The following is a 23,603-nucleotide window of genomic DNA, read 5'->3' as shown; positions in this document are numbered from 1 at the left end:
TGCTGGCGTTTTGGTCACCCAGCGAAATATTGCAGATCTATGGCCGAATGCCCAGTCTGTGGTGCCGACAACCATTCTAATACATCTTGCAGTCAACCTCCATCTTGCCTTAATTGTAATGAAGCTCACCCTTCGTACTCCCGCCGTTGCCAGGTCTACTTAAATGAACGTGAAATCCGTTGCCTCAAAGAGGCAGAAGGTCTCCCTTATGCTATGGCAGTTACTCATCTCCGCCTCCAAGGGAGACTACCCCGTGTTTCTTATTCTCGTGTTTCCAAACATCCCCCCACTTCTGGGGTCCCATCTTCTGCAGCCTCCTCTGTTGTTACCCCTCCCATAGCCATTACGGCATCTAATCCTTTTGCTGTCCTTGGCTCTGACGTCCCGACTACAACTCAGTCTGTTCTCGCATCTTCGCGTCCTTCCTCACAAGCCCCAGTATCGACAAGACCTCGTACGACACCTAATACCAATCGCCCCTCTACTCAGAAGTCCAAAAAATCCACATTGCTCAAATCTTCTTTGCCCCTTCCTTCCCTTCTTCCACCTCCACACGTTACCTTTCCAGTCTCTGTACCTAGTTCTTCCCCTCTCTCTGGCTCTATTACAAGTGTGGAGATTCACCCTCCTCCTCGTACTATGCCTTCCACCCCCGTCCCCTCCCAAGTTTCTCCCTCTTCTGTCACCTCCCAGGTTTCTACCTCTTCTGTCCCCCCCCACACTTCATCTCCAGTCCCTTACACTTTTCCCTCCCCCTCTACTTTGGTACAGTCCATTACTGTCCCAATCTTTACTCACCCTCCTCCTCCTATCTCCAATATGGTTTCCCATACATCTTTGAATTCAGAAACACTTGAAGCCATTTCAGAATATATTGCAGAGACTAAACCTTCAATGGACACTGATTCACTTCCTGTTCCTTCTCTTCCCTCTCCTCCATCTTCACAACCCCATTCTTCGCAACGCTCCGTTCCTTCGCTACTTGAACATCTTCCAATGCCACCACACGTTGACTTTTCTAACCCCTCTAGTCCGTAGGTGCCTTTACCTACAGATTCCTGATATTTTCTTCATCGCCAATCATGGCCTATTTACAGTGGAATATCCGCGGCCTCAGAGGTAATCGGGGTGAGCTTCAGATGTTGCTTTCCAGGTTTTCCCCTGTTGGTGCTTGCTTACAAGAACCAAAATTACACTCGGCTGTTTTCCAACCTATCTCAGGCTATAATTTATTGTATTCTTCGGATCCTTTCTCAGATGGGACCTTTAATGAAAGTGCCCTTCTTCTACGCAATGATATTCCGTACTGTCAACTATTTGTCCATACCTCGCTGCATTACACTGCAGCCCGTATCCACTTGAATAAGTGGTTTACAATATGTTCTTTATATCTCTCTCCTTCTCGAGCATTTTCTATCCCAGACTTTGCCTTTCTTGTTTCATCCTTACCACCACCACTTCTGTTACTTGGTGATTTTAATGCCCACCATTTCCTCTGGGGGGGGTCTCATTGTGACTCACGTGGCATTCAGTTGGAGGCTTTTCTTGCCTCTCACCCCCTCCATGTTTTAAATACGGGTACTCCCACCCATTTTGATCCTCGTACTCATACTCTCTCTTGCATCGATCTATCAGTCTGCTCTTCCTCCACTGCACTAGACTTCACCTGGTCTGTTCTACCAGACTTACATGACAGCGATCATTTTCCGATCATTCTTACTTCTCCTTCCTATTCACCACCTTCCCGTAGCCCTCGCTGGCAATTTGATCGGGCAAATTGGGATCTTTACTCACACCTCACTGCTTTTAGTGAGGTTCCTTCTTCATCCTCCATTGATGAGCTCCTACACATCTTCTCGACATCAGTTTATACCGCAGCTTCTCATTCTATACCCCAAACCTCAGGCAGGCATTCTCAGAAGTGCGTGCCTTGGTGGTCTCCTGCTTGTGCTCGTGCAGTACGTTTGAAACGTGCTGCATGGGGCAGGTACCGGTACAATAGAACCGCTGAGAGACTTGTTGATTTTAAGCAGAAGCGTGCGATCGCTCGCCGTGTCATCCGTGAAGCTAAACGCACTTGTTGGCGAGACTATGTTTCCACCATCACCTCTGCTTCTTCTATGAGTGCAGTCTGGAAAAAAGTGAGGAAATTGAGTGGTAAATACTCTCCTGACCCGTCTCCTGTTCTACGGGTCACTGGTGTTGATATAGCAAACCCTCTCGACGTTGCCATTGAACTTGGCACACATCTGGTCCGTATTTCCCGAGGGCTCCATCTATGCCCCTCGTTTCTTTCCTCAAAGTCTGCCAGAGAGTTAGTACCCTTGGACTTTTCTTCTCTCGGAGAAGAACAGTATAATGTGCCTTTTACACTTCAAGAACTGGAGGCAACGCTCTCAGCTTGCCGATCATCGGCAGCTGGGCCTGATGACATTCATATTCGTATGTTACAACATTTACATCGGTCAGCCCTTGTAGTCCTCTTACACCTCTTCAATCTTATTTGGGCACAAGGAGTTCTTCCCCAGCTGTGGAAATCTGCCATTGTTCTCCCTTTCCGCAAACCGGGTACTACAGGACATGATGCCTCCCACTATCGCCCCATCGCTCTTACAAGTGCAGTTTGCAAAGTGATGGAACGCCTCGTAAATCGACGTTTAATGTGGTATTTAGAGACTCACAACAGTCTCTCCGCTAGTCAATATGGCTTTCGTAAGGGTCGTTCTACCATAGACCCCTTACTACGCTTGGATACGTATGTTCGTAATGCCTTTGCGAATAATCACTCAGTTATTGCCATATTTTTTGACCTTGAGAAGGCATATGACACAACTTGGAGGTATAATATTTTGGCCCAGGCCCATTCCTTAGGCCTCCGAGGCAATCTACCATCCTTCCTTAAGAACTTTTTAACTGACAGACATTTCCGTGTTCGAGTCAATAATGTTCTTTCCCCGGACTTCGTCCAAGCTGAAGGTGTCCCTCAGGGATGTGTTCTAAGCACAACACTTTTTCTCCTTGCTATAAATGATTTGGCCTCTGTTCTTCCACCCAATATTTGGTCATCACTCTATGTTGATGACTTCGCTATTGCTTGTGCAGGCGCTGACTGTCACCTTATTGCAGTTTCTCTCCAGCATGCGGTCGACCGTGTTTCCACTTGGGCCACCACACATGGGTTTAAATTTTCAAGTACCAAAACTCACCAAATTACTTTCACTAGACGCTCTGTTATCTCCGATCATCCTTTGTATCTCTATGGCTCCCGTATCCCCGAACGTGATACAGTCAGGTTTCTAGGCCTTCTCTTTGACCGTCGGTTAACCTGGAAACCTCACATTACCTCTCTGAAGGCAACTTGTCACAGCCGGCTAAACCTTCTTAAAACCCTTGCTCATCTTTCCTGGGGAGCTGATCGTCGAACTCTGCTTCGCCTACATTCAGCCCTCGTTTTATCGAAACTCGATTATGGTGACCAGATTTATTCCGCGGCCTCTCCTGCTACTCTCTCTAGCCTTAACTCTATCCATCACCAAGGCTTACGTTTGTGCCTTGGTGCTTTTCGCTCTTCCCCTGTTGAGAGCCTCTATACAGAAGCAAATGTTCCATCCTTGTCTGATCGCCGTGATGCCCATTGCCTTCGTTACTATGTACGCTCTCACGATCTACACAATCCTTCCATTTATAGAATGGTCACCGATATTAGTAGACATTCTTTATTCGTTCGCCGCCCCTGTTTGCTCCGTCCCTTTTCTCTTCGCCTACTTTCACTCTTGTCTTCCCTTCAGTTACCACCTTTATATGTTCATGTAGCATCTCACTTTTCCCTACCCCCCTGGGAAGTTCCAGCTGTTCGGGTCTGTTCTTTCTCACTCCCTTGCTCGAAAGCTCAACTGCCTACGGTGGCTTCCCGCTCTCTTTTTCTTGATCACTTCCACTCTCATTCTCATGCCACCGCTGTGTACACAGATGGCTCTAAGTCTTCAGACGGCGTCGGATTCGCAGCAGTGTTTCCGGACAGCGTCGTACGAGGGCATTTACTATCTTCAGCTAGCATTTTTACTGCTGAACTGTATGCCATTCTTGCAGCACTTATTCGTATCGCATCTATGCCTGTGTCATCATTTGTAGTAGTCTCAGACTCCCTTAGTGCTCTACAGGCTATACGAAAATTTGATACATCTCATCCCCTAGTTCTCCGTATCCAACTTTGGCTACGCCGTATCTCTACCAAACATAAAGATATTGTTTTTTGTTGGGTCCCTGGTCATGTCGACGTACAGGGCAATGAACAGGCAGACACTGCTGCGCGGTCAGCAGTATATGACCTACCAATTTCCTATCGAGGTGTTCCATTTCTGGACTATTTTGCTGCAATAGCTACCCACCTTCGCACCCGTTGGCAACAACGTTGGTCAACTCTGCTCGGTAACAAACTTCATTCTATTAAACCGAGCATAGGTTACTGGCCGTCTTCTTGTCATCAGTGCCGAGGTTGGGAGACCACTCTCTCCCGCCTTCGCATTGGCCACACTCGTCTTACTCATGGGTATCTCATGGAGAGGCACCCTGTTCCTCTCTGTGAGCAGTGTCAAGTTCCAGTATCGATTAGCCACATTCTGTTAGACTGCCCTCTCTATCAACGAGCACGCAGAATTTACCTCCAACGTCGTCTTCGTTCTCCTACTCTCTCTTTACCTTCCCTTCTTGCTGATGGACCCTCCTTTAATCCTGACTCTCTCATTGACTTCTTGACAACGACTGATTTACTCCACAAACTCTGATGATACTTTTCGCACTCCCCTCAGCCCTTTCTGGTTCAGTCTCTTGCTGCCCTTTACCCTTTCACCATCCACTGCCCCGCTGTTATCCGTAACCTGTTGCTCATCCATCTCCCTTTTGCCACCTGATGCCCTCGCTTCCTTCCTGCCCTGCAGCGCTGTATAGTCCTTGTGGCTTAGCGCTTCTTTTTGATTATAATAATAATAATTTGTATGTGTACCTGGCATATTGCCAGGTACACATACACACTCGCGTGTTCCTTGTCGGAGTTAATAGGTTCCGACCTGAAGCATTAACACTAATATATATTTAATTTTTTTACTTTAAATAAATTAAAATCTATTAAAAAAGTAAAATTATAATTTATAAAAAAAATAAAAAAAAAGGGAAGAGTCTTTACCAGAGTTTTTTTTTTATTTAGTGAATTATTATTATTATTATAATCAAGGGGGAAGCGCTAAACCCGGAGGATTATACAGCGCCTGGGGGGGGGGATGTGGAAGGCATTCAGGCTTAATTCGGGGAACTGGAGCACAGATCCAATTCCCTAAATCAAGAGCCCCTCACCAACATCAAGGAACCTTCCTTGAGGGGTTTATTTAGTGAAGAGGTTCAGGGAAACTGGTTATTTTTTTATATAGCCGAACTTGAGTACAGGAAATGGGAAGTACAATGCCTGCACTTTAAAGGAGGGGTTTGGGATATTGGCAGTTTGGAGGGATATGTTATATATCTTTATATATGCTTCTAAACTGTTATATCTGGGTGCCTCTGCAAAAACAGTGATTATGTATGAGTGAGGTGAAAGTGTTGAATGAAGATGAAAGTACTATTTTCTTTTTGGGGTTTTTCTTTCTTTTTGGGTCACCCTGCCTCAGTGGGAGACAACCGACTTGTTGAAAAAAAAAATATAAAAATACATAAGCATTTATTAAAAAATGTTTGTTTATCTAGTGAGGCTTTGCATAATATATTTTAGTTCTAATATATTCTCTGTAATATGAAAGTCTTTAAATTTACATTTTAAAACATACATTTAACTAAATATGATAGTTCAGATGATCCTCTGTACTGCAAGCATCCTCACTTTCCCTCACAGTGCAGGCACAGCACTTCCATTCATGAAAAAATACTTTAAAAGTTTGTGCATAGCATTGAAGTTTTGATGCATTAAGAAATGTACGTGTACGTAGACTGTCCTTGAGACAGTAGACAGACAAGCATTATTCATGGAGTTCCTTCACCACTAAGGTAAGACACATTGATGAATGGCTCAAGGTAACAGGTAGATAAAAAGGCACTGTTTTGTAGGAAAACCTTTATGACTGCTACAATGTGTCATCCAAGGCTGGCCTTGCTAGGTACCAAGATTATTATTATTATTATAATCAAGGGGGAAGCGCTAAACCCGGAGGATTTAGGTACAAAGAAAACATGCAGATACACTGCCTTATGAGGCAAACAAGAACCCTGAAGTTAAGCTTGAGAGAGGTCAACAGGAAAGGTGCAAATGTAGTAAAGAAAGGTTCACAGGTGAAGTAAGAGGTGAAGTTAGGGAGGTTAAGGTGAGGCTCCAGGGATGAGTAACATTAATATAGAAATTATGGATTGTGTTGGTGATGGTTTCATCTAGGCTGCGCATTCTGTTACTCTGCTCAGTGGTCTCAGGTGAACAGTGACCACTTCTAAGATATTCCGTTGATTTGTCATCTTCCCAAAATAGTTACTGTGCTCTCCCACCCCCAGTTCATGAAGTAGGAATCTATCTTGCAGTGGGCAAAGCATGTGATGTTGGGATTTGTGTTGTAAATCCCAAGGTTATGTCCTGTTTCATTAAACTTTATTACATCCCTACACAGAATACTGTAGACCCCTGTAATCATCTTGTTCTTCCTACAGAACAAGTAGCTGCATCTGTCACCCCTATTTTCCGTAAGACCAATGTGGACTTGGCTGTTGTTATTACAACCGCCTTAGTATAAATTATCAGGCCTTGTAGACCAAAAAACAGCACTGCAAGGGTCAAAAGTTTTCCATACAGGGGATGCAACAAGTTTTAACATCTGTGAGACAAATGTGACCATGGGACTTAGTCTTCAAGAACAAAAGTGTGTGTGTGTAGGATAATAATATTTTATTTTGACATGATGCATGTTTAAACAAAGGAACACAACAATTGGGTGTACATACCAAAAGCCCCGCTATGTGAAGAGCATTTTGGGCAAACTTAAAATAAACTAAGATTAATAAGGCAGTAACAATGAATATGATCATTAGACGAGTTACAATGAATACAAGAGAATTGAATATTCTATTAGGTTATGCTATATGGCTTTGATATGTCTTGTAGATTATTTTTATTATTATAATCAAGGGGGAGCTCTAAACCCATAGGATTATGTAGTACCTGTGGGGGGGGATGTGGAAGGTATTCAGGCTTAATTCAGGGAACTGGAGCACAGATCCAATTCCCTAGATCAAGAGCCCCTCACCAGCATCAAGGAACCTTCTTTGAGGGTATGTCTTGTAGAGAAATGTATACACTTTTGATTATTAACCTTAGGCGACCACAATGGAGTGATTAACATTTGAGATGAATACAGACATTGAGAGTAAGTGTATATATCAATTATATTGATGAGTTTTTTATCCATGTTCATGATACTGAGCAAATGCATGTATGGTTTTTACATACATGTACTTATAATGGGCTGGGATATGTTAGGGAGATAAGGTGTTTTTTAACTGTAGTTTTAAAAATGCTAGCTGAGCTAGTGGTTCTGGAGAGTTCTGGCAGGGAGTTTCAGATTTTTGGGCCCTTTTATGTACAATGACTTTTTGAAAAGATTTAGCCTGATACGAGGAATGTCATAGGGGTTTTTGTGCCTAGTGTTGTGTCCATGAGTTGTATTGCAAATGTCAAGAAAGCATTTCAGGTCAGGATTTATATTAGAATTGATTGTTCTGTAAATGTAGGTTGCACAATAGTATGAGTGAATGTTTTGAATAGTGAGTAGGTTTAGGTCTTTGAAGAGTAGGGGAGTGTGTTGTCTAGTAGTGGATTGTGTGATCATTTGCACTGTGACTTTTTGTTGTGTTATTATTGATTTTAGGTGATTTTTCGTTGTGGAACCCCAGGCACAAATAGCATAGGTGAGGTATGGGTAGATCAGTGAATAGTATAGTGTAAGTAGTGCTGCTTGTGGTACATAGTAATATATCTTTGAGAGGATGCTGTTTTAGAAACTTTTTTTTTGTTATGTGCTGGATACGGGTGTTGAATTTCAGGTTATCAAGGTGCAGACCCAGAAATTTTCTCTCATTATGTTTAGTAATAAGGATGTTGTTAAGCATAATGTTTAGCTGGACTTCACTTGCTCTACTCCCAAACAAAATGTAAAAGGTTTTGTCTATATTAAATGCAAGTTTATTGAGGATCAACCAGGTTGCTATTTTTGCGAGTTCTTTGTTAACAATAGTGTTGAGTGAGGCTACATTTGGGTGGGAGATGACAAAAGTCATGTCGTCAGCAAAGAGAATGGGCCTAAGTTGTTATGAAACACTTGGAAGATCATTGATGTATAAAAGGAAAAGGAGGGGAGCCTGAGAAAACTACCCTGTAGTACACCAGTGTCCAGGGGTCTTGTTGAGGAGGTTGCATCCTTGAGAGATGTATTGCTTTCTATTAGCAAGATAGGACTTGATAAATGCAAGTGCATGGCCTCTTATACCGTAACGATCAAGCTTGAGGAGTAGGATGCTATGATCTACTGTATCAAAAGCTTTCTTAAGGTCGATAAAGAGTCCAAGCAGGTACATATTAATTTTTTTCCAGTTCTGTGTAAAGTAGGTCTAGCCTGCCACCAATTCATTCATCACCGATCACAGAAACAATCCAGTGTCATAAACTGGGAAGCAGCATAGTATATCAGGAAGACAGCAGAACCAAACTCAGGAGCCTGGAGGTGGCCGCCATCCACCTTACCAAGACCTTCGAGTAGGATAATGGAATGTATACATTGGCTGGACCTGTTGCTCACATCATTCATAATTCTCATATTCAAAATGTTATCTATTCATGGCTTTTCTTGAGGCTGACCATGGGGTGCTCATTTGCCTTATAAGGTCGTCTATCTGTGTGTTTTCTGTATAAAGTTAAGCCATGGACAGAATACTTTAGCAATAAAGGTTTCCTTGCAGCAAAGGTTCTTTTTGTTGCCCACTCTCATGACAGAAGGAGAAATTTTACTAAGAAAATACAACTTGAATAAATTTTACAGGTATTGCACAAAACAGTTAAAGTACCAACATAATTTTTATATACAAAACTATTAAAAATAGATTTATATTAAATATTTCAGTATAAAATGATCAAGAGGGTTTTTATTTAATTTTTTTTTGTCTTGAGGAGCGTCTTGTGGGAGCGGTACAAGTCGTAGGTTGTCGTGCAGTTTGTGATGCAGTTGTATCTGTTGCTTCTTCCTTGTTACTGTTGGTAGCCGGTGCAGATTCTGGCAACTTGAATTTTGAATTTCTCCTCTTTCTTTCAGGTTTGGATATAGACTTTTCTCTATCCGACTCATTTTTAAGAACTTTATGTTTTTTTGATGTTTTATGGCTATTTATGGTGTTTTCTTTTTTGTTTCTTGTTTTCTCTTGCTTAGTCATACTTAACTTTTTCTCGGGTTCTGAACGTTCATCTTCCTCAACATTTTCGTTCAGACTGTTGCTCTTCATTCTTTTTCTTTCAACTTTACCTCTTGAAGAAACATCTGAAATGGTAAATATAATATTAATGAAATAAACTGATGAAATAAAAATTTTTAAGGAATAAATATTTAATGAAGCTCAATGATACCACTGCAAATTTTCAAAGAATATATGATTCCCACTTGAAGAAAGAAGAACCTCCCACTGAGAAGAAACAAAGTACAGTTGACTAGGTTTTTCAGTCAAGTGATCCTACTTTTTTTAAATGGAGTGGAAAACATAGGGCAACACTGCTTGACCATTTAACCCTTTGACTGTTGCATTCTGAAACTCATTCTGTTGCAAAATATTTGGAAAAAAAAAAAGATTTTTTCTTATGAAATGATAGAGAATCTTTTCCCGATGGTAATGACACCAAAAGTACGAAATTTGATAAAAAACTTATGGAATTACGCTGCCGTGAAGTTAGCTATCTCGGCGATACATACGCATCAGAGATTTCGCAGACTTTGAGCCCTATTTTCGGCCAATTCCATTGTTCCAATTGCCCAAACTCATAGCTATTTCTTTAGAACTCAATTTTATCTTATCAATTGAGTACAAGAAACCGCCCATTTACCGATTTCAACTACCCAATAAAGTGGTCAGAAATTGACAATTTGGCCAATTTCAGGCAAATTAAAAAAAAATGCCAATTTCAAAATAGGGTTCAGAATAAATAATGCAGACATTTTTGGCACTAAAAGAACATATCCTCTGTTCATTAGTCACATCTCCAGGCCTCTCTTATATTACTCTTGCTTTCTATTTTGATTTTTTATTCACACAAAAAATAGAAGATTTACTGTTATGCAGACTACTGCATTATTGTAAAAATGGTATAAATAATAATAGTGCACTAATGAAAGAATATCAGATTCCCCAGTTGATGTGTATTGGACGTGTGATGTGATTTGCTTACTCTTGAACATTGGTAAAAATCGAACATTTCCGCTACTTTGAGCTCAATTTCAAGGACGTTTTCTTTGTGAAAATAATCAAAATAATCTCTAGTTCTGTAATATGTTTTTCATTCTATCAAATGAGACCAAGAAAACGAAAATACAACCAAAAATACTATACGAAAATATACCTCAAAGTCGGTGTTTTAATCCAAAAACACGGTCGGAGTTTTTTTTTTTTTTTTCATTATGCACTGCGTGCTGCAGGATTTTTTTATATAGTGCACACTTACCACACAGACCTATTCTCTCACATGTGGGCCTACCAGCTTTCTCCTACTTGATTTGAAGCCGCTAGAATTGTTGAGTATATATACGTCCGAAACACTGGCTCGTAAGACGTATATATACAACCGAAACGGTCAAAGGGTTAACTAGTCATCACCTGATGGAATTCTGTGCTGGGAGACATTGCAATAGTGATGATAATAATATTTCATTATAATATCATTATTATTTTACCTACAGTTGCAGTAATATGAGCGTAAGTTTAGGTCACTAATCAGTTTTGTAAGCTACCTGTTAGTAAGCATCCCAGAATTCTAGGAAATTTTACACTGTGGTATCTAAGAAGTGATACTGAAAATAAAAGTATTGGATCAAAGCAAAAAAATTATTACTGAGTGGTACTCGTACTGTACAGAGTTTATAAAAAAAATGGGCAAATAAGACTGACGGTGATTCCACAATTCATATTTAGAAGCATGATGAACTGAAATAGACAGCAAAGCAATGAGTAACTGCCAAATTCAGCATGGTGCTTGTGTGAGTATGGATCCTGATGTTGTATGAGTGGTTCCATAAGCATTGGTCCAGAAATATGAACACCTCGAGGTGTTTTTATTTCTGGACCAATGATTATGAAAAAAAAAAAAGTCAAAATAGTTTCATGAAAAATGAAAATTATTGTACAGTACAGTGGGTTTTCTCTACAGGCTGGAAGCACAGATTAAGACAAAGGAATAGACTTCTACATTTAAAAGTTTCTGAAGTATCCATGGTCAGTCATTATCATCATTTGATGACTAGCTGAATAGTCGAGTTTGGAGGTTTCTGTCCAGTACTGAACAAGGCAAGGTAAGTTAGGTTAGGTTAGGTAAGGTTCGTCAGGAAACTAGACAAGTGTTTCCTGACGCAGGTCTTAGTCAGATGATGACCCATTGTTCAAGCTTTTGGTCATCTGACCAAGGCTTTCTGCTGGCTTACTGGTCCACCCCTTTTAAAATTATAGTCATAGTTATAACCATTTAGGATAAAAAGTAAGTGCAGCAGAATTCTTATGTACAATGAGTAGGAAGTGACTGCCAAGGACTTAACCCAAGATGTAGGCAAAACTGAACGGTGACACTGATACATCTGTTGCTCATTTAACAGAATGCTTTTATGCTGATGAGAGGCAACAGATATAAAGAACTTGAGCTACCATACCCTTCCTTTCCTTGAATCAAACCTGTCTCCTATTCCCTAAGGGCTATATGATCACTATGCGCCTAGCACTTCCTCATTTTCATGATAACAACAATATACAGTATTTGGTGTGCAGCAAGTCAGCAATGCAGACATTTGCAACAGATAGGTATTTTTATATCTGAAAAGTTTTGCCTACACAGTCGACTTCCTCAGTTGAATACAGAAGTGAGTAAATGTAGAGATAGAAGTAGTGGAGAGGTAATGACGTGATCAGTCTTGTCAGCCCTGAAGTAGTAGTTCTGAGATGGTCTAACTGCCTGAGAGACTGACCACCTCAAAACTACTTCAAGGCTGATGAACTGATTGCATTGTCTTTAACTCTCTATTGCTTCTGTTGTCTTCATATTTACTCACTTTTGCATCTGAGTTTACAAGCATCTGAGTGTACATTTAAAAAGTAAAGACACCTATCTGTTGCACCTGTGTGTTACTCACTTACCATTATAATACCATTCATTACCAACAATGAATAGTTAACTGGAATCAGTGAGGAAGCTGACTGTGAGGATGAGAAGATTTCTATTTAAGACACTAACTACCACTAACAATTTGCCTCTTACTTAATTCATGCTCTTGAGCAAAAGTTAAATAATCTAACTCAGCAAATTATTATATAAGCCCAGAGTATCAAAGAAATGATTTAGGAAGGACCAGTCTGCATACAAGAAACAAATGATACTGAATGAAATGTTTTTTTTTTCAAGGATGGATAGAAGTCTATATATATGGGTTGTGGTTAAAAAAACATGAACAAACTAAGGACAATGCATGGAAACATTCATTCCACGTGGAGTAACAAGATCCCAAGACCAAAACATTTCCATAATAGAATATCCAAAGTGTTTTCTCATATGTCTTTAACCACAACGTGTCGGTATTACACACCAGGTTTTTACCAAGTCAACATGGTCAAAATCAGTGGCTGCAGCCACTGATTTTGACCATGTAGACTTAATGAAAACCTGTTACATTCACAAGAGTCATAGACAGAGTGCCTCACATCTAATAAAGTACCACTTGCTTCATTACCTGTGCCTGCAACTGATGAAGTGGAAAATATTAACCCAGGACCTCCTGTTGTTTGACCATAATAGGAATTAGATTTGGAATATCATCCTCTTTCACTTGTCATTAAAACATGGGCTTCCATGGGAAAATAAGATTTATTTTGCATATTTTTCAATGAATGAACCATTAATTCAGTCCCTAATTAGGTCATTACACAAGAGGTCCACTGAATTATCACATGTATTATTTTTGGGTCTGAGTATACTGGCAAGGATTAATTATACAGCATAAACAAAAGAATGGACAGGGATGTGAACTGTGGTCCTGGTATGTAGCAGTCCCTGGACCACAATTTGAGTCTCATCATCATCTGCTTATTCACTGACAGTCCCCTTCATCTGATCAAGCATATTACACAGTTCATACACCCTACCCTGCAGCACTGTATGACCCTGGTGGGTTTAGCGGAGGAGTTGATGAAGTGGCCTGGTCATTAAGAGAGGATGGAGAAAAATAGGATGACTTGGAGGGTATATAAATCTGTAGTGGATGGGAGGATGGGTTGGGGTCATCCTAGGAAAGGATGGAGGGGGGGTTAAAAAAGGTTTTGTGTGCAAGGGGCCTGGACTTAGAGCAGGAATGCGTGAGCATATTAGACAGGAGTGAATGGAGACAAATGGTTGTTTGGGACTTAATGAGCTGTTGGAGTGTAAGCAGGGTAATATTTTGTGAAGGGATTCAGGGAAACCAGTTACCCAGACTTGAGTCCTGGAGGTGGGAAATATAATGCCTGCACTTTAAAGGAGGGGTTTGGCATATTTGCCGTTTGGAGTGACATCTAAACTGTCATATTTGAGTGACTGCAGAGACAGTGATTATGTATGATTGATGGTGAAAGTGTTTTACTGGGTCACCCTGCCTCGGTGGGAGATGGCCGACGTGTTAGAAAAAAAAATAATAACTTGCATTCATTCAGAAGAAAAATATAACACAGACTTCCTTGAGAAAAGATATGGATTACAAGAATCATCTTTTAAAATATTATTGTATTAATTAAAAAAAAAATTATCCTGCATTTCTCAGTATTAAATGTATTACTGCTCACAGTACTAGCATTACAATAAGCTAAGCAATAGGTACTCAATTTCCTACCTAAAAACTTCCTTCCATTTACAGTACTGTAGTTCTTTAGTTAGATGGCACATAAAACAAACTTTTTCTGAATAACTACATTTGCATTTTGATTTTTCTGGCTTTCTAAAGCTAACTATGTACTGTACCAACCTTTAGGAATCAAGCGGCCAGGGTTTCCAGAGAACCACATTGTGCGACCGTTGTGATCCACCATATTTCTCATACCATCCTGGTTGTAACACCTCAGCCAGGCCTTAAGAAGTAAACAGTGCATTGTTATTATTATTATTTGCTGTTTAGTGTGACATCTAAACTGTTGTATCTGCACACCTCTGGCAAGACAGTGATAGTGTGAATGATGGTGAAAGTGTTTCTTTTTTTGTGTCACCCTGTCTCGGTGGGAGATGGATGGCATGTTATAAAATTATTATAATAATATTGAGGGGAAAGAGCTGAGCCTGGGGAATGGAACAGGTGGGGATAGTCATGTTTGATCTGGGGATTGAGGGGTAGCTCTTATTCCTTGGATCAAAAGCCTTTTACAAGCTTCAAAGCACCTTCTCCACTGAAGGGAAACAGTGTGCTACATCTTAATACTGAATACAATGGCCTATACTGTCCAACACTGCTTACTAGAGAATAAAGCTATAACTCTAGTTTAATGAGCCTCAGTTTAATGACACCTGACTTATTGGACCTCGATTTAACGGACCTCAATTTAATGGACCTCAATTTAATTGACCTCAATTTAACGGACTTGAAGAAGATGAAACAAAATCTGTTGGGTCAACTGATTTGGAAACAAAATCCATTAGTTACAGAATTGTCTATTTTTGTTAAGATTGTGGTAAAATAACCTCGTCTCTATACAAATGTTTATTTCTCTGTAAAGATTACAATGTGGGGTTTACATTTTTTTTTTTTCAACAAGTTGGCCGTCTCCCACCGAGGCAGGGTGACCCAAAAAAGAAAGAAAATCCCCAAAAAGAAAATACTTTCATCATCATTCAACACTTTCACCACACTCACACATTATCACTGCTTTTGCAGAGGTGCTCAGAATACAACAGCTTAGAAGCATATACGTATAAAGATACACAACGTATCCCTCCAAACTGCCAATATCCCAAACCCCTCCTTTAAAGTGCAGGCATTGTACTTCCCATTTCCAGGACTCAAGTCCGACTATATGAGCATAACCGGTTTCCCTGAATCCCTTCACTAAATATTACCCTGCTCACACTCCAACAGATCGTCAGGTCCCAAGTATCATTCGCCTCCATTCACTCCTATCTAACACGCTCATGCACGCTTGCTGGAAGTCCAGGCCCCTAGCCCACAAAACCTCCTTTACCCCCTCTTTCCAACCCTTTCGAGGACGACCCCTACCCCTCCTTCCTTCCCCTATAGATTTATATGCTTTCCATGTCATTCTACTTTGATCCATTCTCTCTAAATGACCAAACCACCTCAACAACCCCTCTTCTGCCCTCTGACTAATGCTTTTATTAACTCCACACCTTCTCCTAATTTCCACACTCCAAATTTTCTGGATAATATTTACACCACACATTGCCCTTAGACAGGACAGATATCTCCACTGCCTCCAACCATCTCCTCGCTGCTGCATTTACCACCCAAGCTTCACATCCATATAAGAGTGTTGGTACTACTATACTTTCATACATTCCCTTCTTTGCCTCCATAGATAACGTTTTTTGGCTCCACATATACCTCAACGCACCACTCACCTTTTTTCCCTCATCAATTCTATGATTAACCTCATCCTTCATAAATCCATCCGCCGACACGTCAACTCCCAAGTATCTGAAAACATTCACTTCTTCCATACTCCTCCTCCCCAATTTGATATCCAATTTTTCTTTATCTAAATCATTTGATACCCTCATCACCTTACTCTTTTCTATGTTCACTTTCAACTTTCTACCTTTACACACATTCTCAAACTCATCCACTAACCTTTGCAATTTTTCTTTAGAATCTCCCATAAGCACAGTATCATCAGCAAAAAGTAACTGTGTCAATTCCCATTTTGAATTTGATTCCCCATAATTTAATCCCACCCCTCTCCCGAACACCCTAGCATTTACTTCTTTTACAACCCCATCTATAAATATATTAAACATATTATGAAATATTCCTTACAATGTGTGGTTTACATATTATAAAATACTAATTACAAAGAGGGCCACTATCATGCCTAGCATGATTAGGCATTTCGTGCAGATTAATAATACACCTACCATCCGATTTACGACCTGCTCGACTTACGACCACTCGACTGATGACCGTGTTTTTCATGCCAAATTTCTGGGAAATAAACAACTATTTGTGTTGTACAAAGTGTTAATACTAAACCTTACAGTATAAAATACAGTACTAACAACATAAAAAGTAAAGTAAAACATGAAATACCAAATAAAACAATAAAATAAAGTCATTACAAAAATGTTTTGTTGATATTCAGTAGTAAAGTTCGACTTACGACCATTTCGACTTACAACCAGTTTCTCGGAACCGAACTAGGTCGTAAGTCGGATGGCAGGTGTAATTCTAACTCTATACTGATACAGGTTATGGAGCATATTGATATTAAAGTTAGGTAACTGCAATACAGTTTGTAAAATTAGCAATGAGAATGGTTTTGTCTTGGCATGATACACAGTTTCTATTAAAGCTTCTATATTGGAGTATCTCAGGCAAACTTATGACTAGTTTAAGATTTGTTAGGCAATAGCTTTATTGAAATTTTATGTTTACAGTCATTTGGGTGAGTAAGTGTAAATTAGGAGGGGATCACAGATATTGAGAGTAGGTCTAGTTTGTTTTTTGTGTGTGTATATGATACAAGGAAGAGAATAGGTGGTTTTCATGTAGCTAGCTGATGGTGGGGTGTGTCAGGGAGATAAGATGTTTTTTAACGGTAGTTTTGAAAGTGATGGTATGTCTGCAGTTCTAGAGTTTTCAGGCAGGGAATTCTTGATTTTAGGCTCTTTAATTACACTGAAATTTTGTATAGGTTTAGCTGGACATAGGGAATGTCATAGAGACTTTTGTGCCTGGTGTTGTGCCAGTGGGTCCTGTCACAACTATCAAGAAAGTTTTTTAGTTCAGGGTTAATATTGGAATTTATTGTTTTGTAAATGTAGGTTGCACAGTATTAAGTGTGGATGTTCTGGACAGTGAGTAAGTTTAGATCTCTGAAGAGAGGGGAGGATGTGTTGCCTAGTATTGGATTGCATAATAATATGTCCACCATAACTACCATTACAAGCTACCTACTCCTCCCTATTAGTCTATTAATGATTTAATGGCCATCTGCAAATTAAATTAGGTCATATTCAACCTATGTTGCAGCCTCAGCCTGCCTGTCTAGCTAAATAGTTTCCCTGAATCTATACACAAATGCTACCTTGCTCCAATAGCACCTCGGATCATTAAAAACCACTTGTTTCCACTCACTTCTGATAAGCTCACACAAGCCTGTTGGATATCCAAGTCTCTAGTATTCAAAACCTGTAAGTGTCTGTACTGCTATATATATTGGCATCTTTGTACCTGTCAAGCAATATAATATATTAAATTGTCTAGAATATCCCACAATTAAATTCAAGTCACCTTTGTAACTGTATTTAAAGTCACACTTTTACACATGACTGTTATACATTCAAGAGGCTTGGATGTGCTGTTGGATTGTGAGCAAGGTATGTAATATTTATGGAGAGATTCAAAGAAACCAGTTAGCCAGATTTGAGTCCTGGAGGTGGGAGGTACAGAGCCTGCATCTGAAGGAGGGGTGGGGATGTTGCATTTCAGAAAGTCATCTGAACTGTGATGTAGGCATGCTTCTGGCAAGACAGTGGGTGGATCACCCTACCTAGGTAGAAGACAGTGTTTAAAAAACTTTCATAATATAAAGCAGTATTCCCCATATCTTTAGCTAGTGAAAAATGTTATTCGTTATAAATGGACTAAGCTTGATGGAGATGTACACTGCTGAAGTGTAGATGAATGATGACATATCCTCCCCATTTAAGCCAATATTAAATGCTGGGCTCTTCATCCATGGATTTTGCTCGAGAGAGATTAGTCACAAAAGGACAATCCACAGAAACCTTAACATCCCTTAAAGATGATTCTGCTTCATAAAGGTTGAATATTGCCACTCAAAAAATATCAAAGCTACAGACCATCTATCATACCTCAATCTTTGCTGTTCTTGGTCTATAAAAATCAGTTTTATTATCTGATTAATTGCTGTATATCATCTATACATTTGAAGCAATATAAATTAAGGCTCATTCCTTTGTAAGTCCTGCATTTACTTCTACTCCCTTTGGCTTTACGAGAGTGGCCCACCAAGCATGTCGTCACATGAAGACATCCTACAACTTTCCTATACTATTATATAACTTATTTCCTATTCCTTGAAAATCTGTTGGCCCCTGTTCCTTCATCATTTTTTTTATCTATTAAATTTTCCAAAAACTAAAAAAATATGAATATACAGATAAAGAATTTTTTTTTACCCTAAATTCTTTGTACTCATTGTCATCAGCATCAGGGTCAACATTATAACCCTTTCCTCCTCCGCTCAGGTGGATCACTTCCTTGGGCACGATGTGACAAAAGTCCAGAATGTCAGGATTCATTTCACTCTTATTACCTGACTTTTGCTTGGTTTGTGCCTCATACCATTTGCTGACAGGTTTTAATTCACTCAACACTTCCCTCGCTTCATCAAAGGGACGGATGCTGCATCTGTAAATTTAAAAGGAATAAATGAACTGATAAATTACTAGGAAGGATGATGAATTTTTTAAGGCTTAATGACAGACAATGCCAATAATAACTATATACATAAAGACAGAGTTCTCATGTTAAAAAATAAGAGTGATTAGTGCTCATGCATTTGAAACTTATGAAGCTGGCCCTGATTTTATGCAATAGATGCATTTAAGAACTATAGCAGCTTTCTTAACCCTTTGACTGTTTCAGGCCCCTCTCTGAAACTGTCATTCTATGTCGCTCAATTTTTGAAAAAAAAAAAAATTATTTTTTCTTATGAAATGATAGAGAATCTTTTCCCGATGGTAATGACACCAAAAGTTCGAAATTTGGTCGAAAACTCGTGGAATTATGCTCCCGCGAAGTTAGCGGTCTCGGCGACATATGCGTATCGGCGGTTTCGCCGACTTTGAGCCCAATTTTCAGCCAATTCCATTGTTCCAGTTGACCAAACTCATAGCTATTTCTTTAGAACTCCATTTTATCTATCAGCTGAGTACACGAAACCTCCCATTTACTAATTTGGACTACCCAATATGGTGGTCAGAAATTGGCAATTTCGCCAATTTCACGCAAAATAAAAAAGGTGCCAATTTCAAAATAGGGTCCAGAATAAACAAGGTAGACATTCGTGGCACTAAAATAACATATGCTCTGTTCATTACTCACATCTCTAGGCCCCTCTTATATTATTATTGCTTTCTATTTTGATTTTTTATTCATACAAAAAAATACAAAAATTACTGTTATGCAGACGACTGCATTATTGTAAAAATGGTATAAATAATATCAGTGCACTAGTGAAAGAATATTAGACTCCCCAGTTGACGTGTATTGGACGTGTGGTGTGATTTATGTACATTGGTAAAAATCGAACATTTCCGCTACTTTGAGCTCAGTTTCAAGGTCGTTTTCATCGTAAAAGTAATGAAAATCATCTCTATTTCTGTAATATGTTTTCCATTTTATCACCTAAGACCATGAAAACGCGAATACAACGATAAATACTATACGAAAATACACCTCAAAGTCGGCGTTTTATTCCAAAAAAACGATCAGAGTTTTTTTTTTCTCATTACGCAATGTGTGCTGCAGGATTTTTTTTATGTGGTGCACACTGACCACACAGACCCATTCTCTCACATGTGGGCCTACCAGCTTTCTCACTCTTGATTTGAAGCCGCTAGAATTATTGAGTATATATACGTCAGAAACATTGGCTCGTAAGACGTATTTATACGTCGAAAACAGTCAAAGGGTTAACTTAATCAGGACATTAACATTCAATTTCACATAATAAAAAATCTTCAAAATGTATTATGAACTACACAGGTCACATATGGCCAATGCACATCACTCATTCTGAATTACTGAAAGAAATGGGATACTAAAGCAAACCTGCATATTATCATTGCATTCATGGAGGGAGCACAAACTGAATTATGTGAAGGGGGGGGGGATGTACAGTATGAATGACCTTTTGGGCATCTCTGCAGCAGGAATTAAGTCCCACTTGTCCTAAATTTAATGACGACGATGTAGACCATTTCCATGTCTCATAGAACTAATGGCAGTGAAAGTGTTTCTTTGTTTTCAGATCAGCTTAACTTGGTGCAAAATAGCTGATGCATTAAAAAATACATATACAATAAACCCTCAATATAACAGACTATTAAGGAAGATTGTCCGAATGTTTGCTAAATCAGAATAATGTCAAAATTAGCAAAAAAAAAAAAAGAGAAAATTTAAATACTCTACTGCACACCTAATATAGTACTGTATCCTTAATTTACAATTACAATGCACTGAACACTGAAAATAAAGGAGTTGAATGAATAATTTATTTAGTGTATATAGTTCATTATTTTAAAAGTGTTATATCAAGGTTTACTGTATACAGTAAGGCAAATTTTCAGGTAATCAGACACTCTAACCATATGTTTCACTTAAAAAAAATATACACAACAAAAAATATTTTTGAGTAACTGAGGGTGTTAAAATGCATAAAGATATACAGTGGTCCCTCAATTATCGTCCTTAATCCATTCCTGGAAGTGGGGCTATTATCGAAAGACGATTCTCGAATCAATTTTCCCCATAAGAAATAATGTAAATACAATTAATCCGTTCCTGACACCCAGAAGTATTAAAACAAAAAAATTTTTTTTACATGAAATATAGATACAGCACATAAACAATACAATGGGACATGACGAATGAAACATTAACAGCATAACACTTACCTTTATTGGCGATTCTTCTTAGTGTATGGAAAACTGGAGAAGGAGAGACATTGAATTACTGTTTGGAAGGGGAATCCCCTTCCATCAACACCTCAGCTACCAAGTGCTTTTCTGAGGTTACTTCTCTTCTCTGTTTCTTAATACCACTAGGACCAGCTTGAGAGTCACTGGAGTCCTGTCTCGCAAAAAAACTGTCCAGAGAGCGCTGTTTCTGGCATCTTTAAAACTTCCTTAAAATGGCCCATGACTCTGTCACTGTACATGTTGCCAACATGGCTTGCAACATTCTTCTCAGGGTTATGTTTCTCCATAAATCTTTCCATCCTACCCCACATTTCAAAAATCTCCTTAATTTGTGAAGAAGGCACCTTCTTCCATCTCTCTTTGTCCTCCTCTGCAGCAAGATTCTGAGCTGCGATCTGTTGCTCCTCCTCCTGAAGCTCTTGCAGCTCCTCAGTGGTAAGCTCTTCGTTGTGGTTCTCCACCAACTCTTCTACATCCTCCAAACTCACATCCAACCACATGGAACTCCCCAGTGCCATAATAGAGTTCACAACCGACATAGGCTCATCAGGGGCCGCCTCAAACCCTTCAAAATCCCTCTTGTGGACACAATCTGGCCACAATTTTCTCCAAGTAACAACAGCTTCCTTGATTTCCTTTTTCTTTGCCATGATGGAAGATATGGTTGTATGGGGTTTGTTTATACATCCTGGCCAGTTAGCCAACATGTACGCCACTTTCATATTGTTCAATGATGTTTTTCTTAAATTCAATCGTATTTCTCACCTTCTTTACCAAAGGCTTGGCACTAGGAGTTTTCTTTGGAGCCATGGTAGCTTATTTAGCACTTGCAAGCACTAAAATGAATGGAATATTATGAAATATTTCGTATGAACACATGAGGGACCGTCGCTCACTGGTAAACAATGGCACACTGGCTGGGAAGGGAGGCTGAGGCGGCTCAGAGCGTGAGTACGCGTCCAGGACGAAGGACGATTAGCGAGTTTTGGACCATTTGCGAGCCAATGTTTAGACGAAATAATGGGACTATTTCTGAAATGGACGACTTTCAGGCCGGACGATTATTGAGGGACCACTGTACAGTAAAATGCTTAGGGTACAATCATTCTAACTGTATTATAAAATACCCTAAGAGGTGATCATCATTACAGGAGAGGAAATTCACAGCACAACATTTTTCAATCAGTCAACTATGTAAATTAAGTAAAAACTATGCTTCAGTGGTTATTAAGAAAATGAGCAATACAAAATTCATTCACTGAAGACCTAAACAAGATTTCTGCTCTTAAGTAGTTGCCGATGCCGTTGAAATACTTCTGGTTCAACATTGCTTCACATATAGGCTTATTAAATGCAGGAGAGTGAAGACTTGTTATAACATTTTCTCTGAAGCTCTGGTACTCCCACATTGGGTCTGGACCTCGGTCAAAACCCCAGGTGCCTCCAACTTCCCAGCGGCCAAAGCGACGCTGATCAACAAAACTCAGGACCATTGGGATTTCTTCACTGATGGTGAAGAACCTGTAAGAGCATAATTATATATCAAGACTTCTTATATTTTTGGTAAATTGGCCTAAGACTGCAGTGTCTAAAATTGTTAATCATTTAAAGTTATAGCTATCAAGGAATAACTATTCTTCCAATCTACAGAAATATCCAATTTACTAAAAATATGCAAAAACTGGATATTTTACTGTGAAAAAAAACAGGTGCAGAGCAAGTTTTTTTTTTTTTTAAACAAAACAAATCTGTGTAGAGCTTTATTAAGTCTATATTTATAAGAAATTAAGATTTCATTAATTTTACTGGCATTAACACAAACTACAATCACAACCCCATGACACCTTACCTTAAATGTGAATGTTTGGGCAACTCATCAACAGTCGTGAACTTGAAGGTGCCAGACATCCCAAAACGGAAGACAATATCCAATGTCTTCTCTCCTGTCTTCTGCACCTCGCCATCACACAGAGTCACCTTCAGTTCCTTGCCCCTGGCCACAGCCTGCAGGTGATACACTTCTGACTGCCATGCCACCTCAGGATTCCTCGATACATCAGACTTCACCACACGTCCTCCAAAATGTCTGTTCTGACTTACTGAGTTGATGAAAATTGATGCCAAGAATAACTCGGGTCCCTCAGGCATGATCACAACTTGTTGGTGGTTTATAGGACCACCATCACTGACGCCGTATTCCTCTTCTTGTTATATTAAAAATAATAGTAATTTTATTCCTTTGGGCCAAACAAGGAATGCAGTAGGTATAAATGAATTAAGAAAAAGGTAGGCGTAAAAGAAAGTTACTAATTATTCAACAGATTTCTTGATTTAAGAGATGAGGTTGAGGCTTTATTTTGGTTTATAGGATCACTGACAACTTACGCCGTATCGAGCCATGTTTCCCTATGTATGGAAGAGA

The 23,603-nt window shown here is 39.4% G+C and overlaps 1 protein-coding gene across 2 annotated transcripts; it reads right to left on the bottom strand.

Annotated features, from left to right (window-relative positions):
- Positions 1-6,808: 6,808 nt before the first annotated feature.
- LOC128703795 (endonuclease 8-like 1) lies at positions 6,809-23,480 on the bottom strand. 2 transcript variants are annotated; one of them, XM_070086929.1, is made up of 6 exons: positions 23,031-23,480; positions 22,448-22,702; positions 18,656-18,887; positions 16,370-16,436; positions 14,256-14,358; positions 9,416-9,554 (listed from the first exon to the last, which is right to left on the bottom strand). In XM_070086929.1, exons 1-5 carry the CDS (start codon positions 23,327-23,329, stop codon positions 14,258-14,260), a joined length of 954 nt encoding a protein of 317 aa, XP_069943030.1. In that variant the 5' UTR covers positions 23,330-23,480; the 3' UTR covers positions 9,416-9,554; positions 14,256-14,257. The 2 variants fall into 2 exon arrangements, with proteins under 2 accessions (XP_069943029.1, XP_069943030.1); XM_070086928.1 differs by lacking the exon at positions 16,370-16,436 and having other exon boundaries at positions 6,809-9,554.
- Positions 23,481-23,603: the final 123 nt, after the last annotated feature.

This window comes from Cherax quadricarinatus, chromosome 20, assembly GCF_038502225.1.
Source record: "Cherax quadricarinatus isolate ZL_2023a chromosome 20, ASM3850222v1, whole genome shotgun sequence".
NCBI classification, from domain to species: Eukaryota; Metazoa; Arthropoda; class Malacostraca; order Decapoda; family Parastacidae; genus Cherax; species Cherax quadricarinatus.
This window is presented reverse-complemented; position numbering and strand designations above follow the sequence as displayed.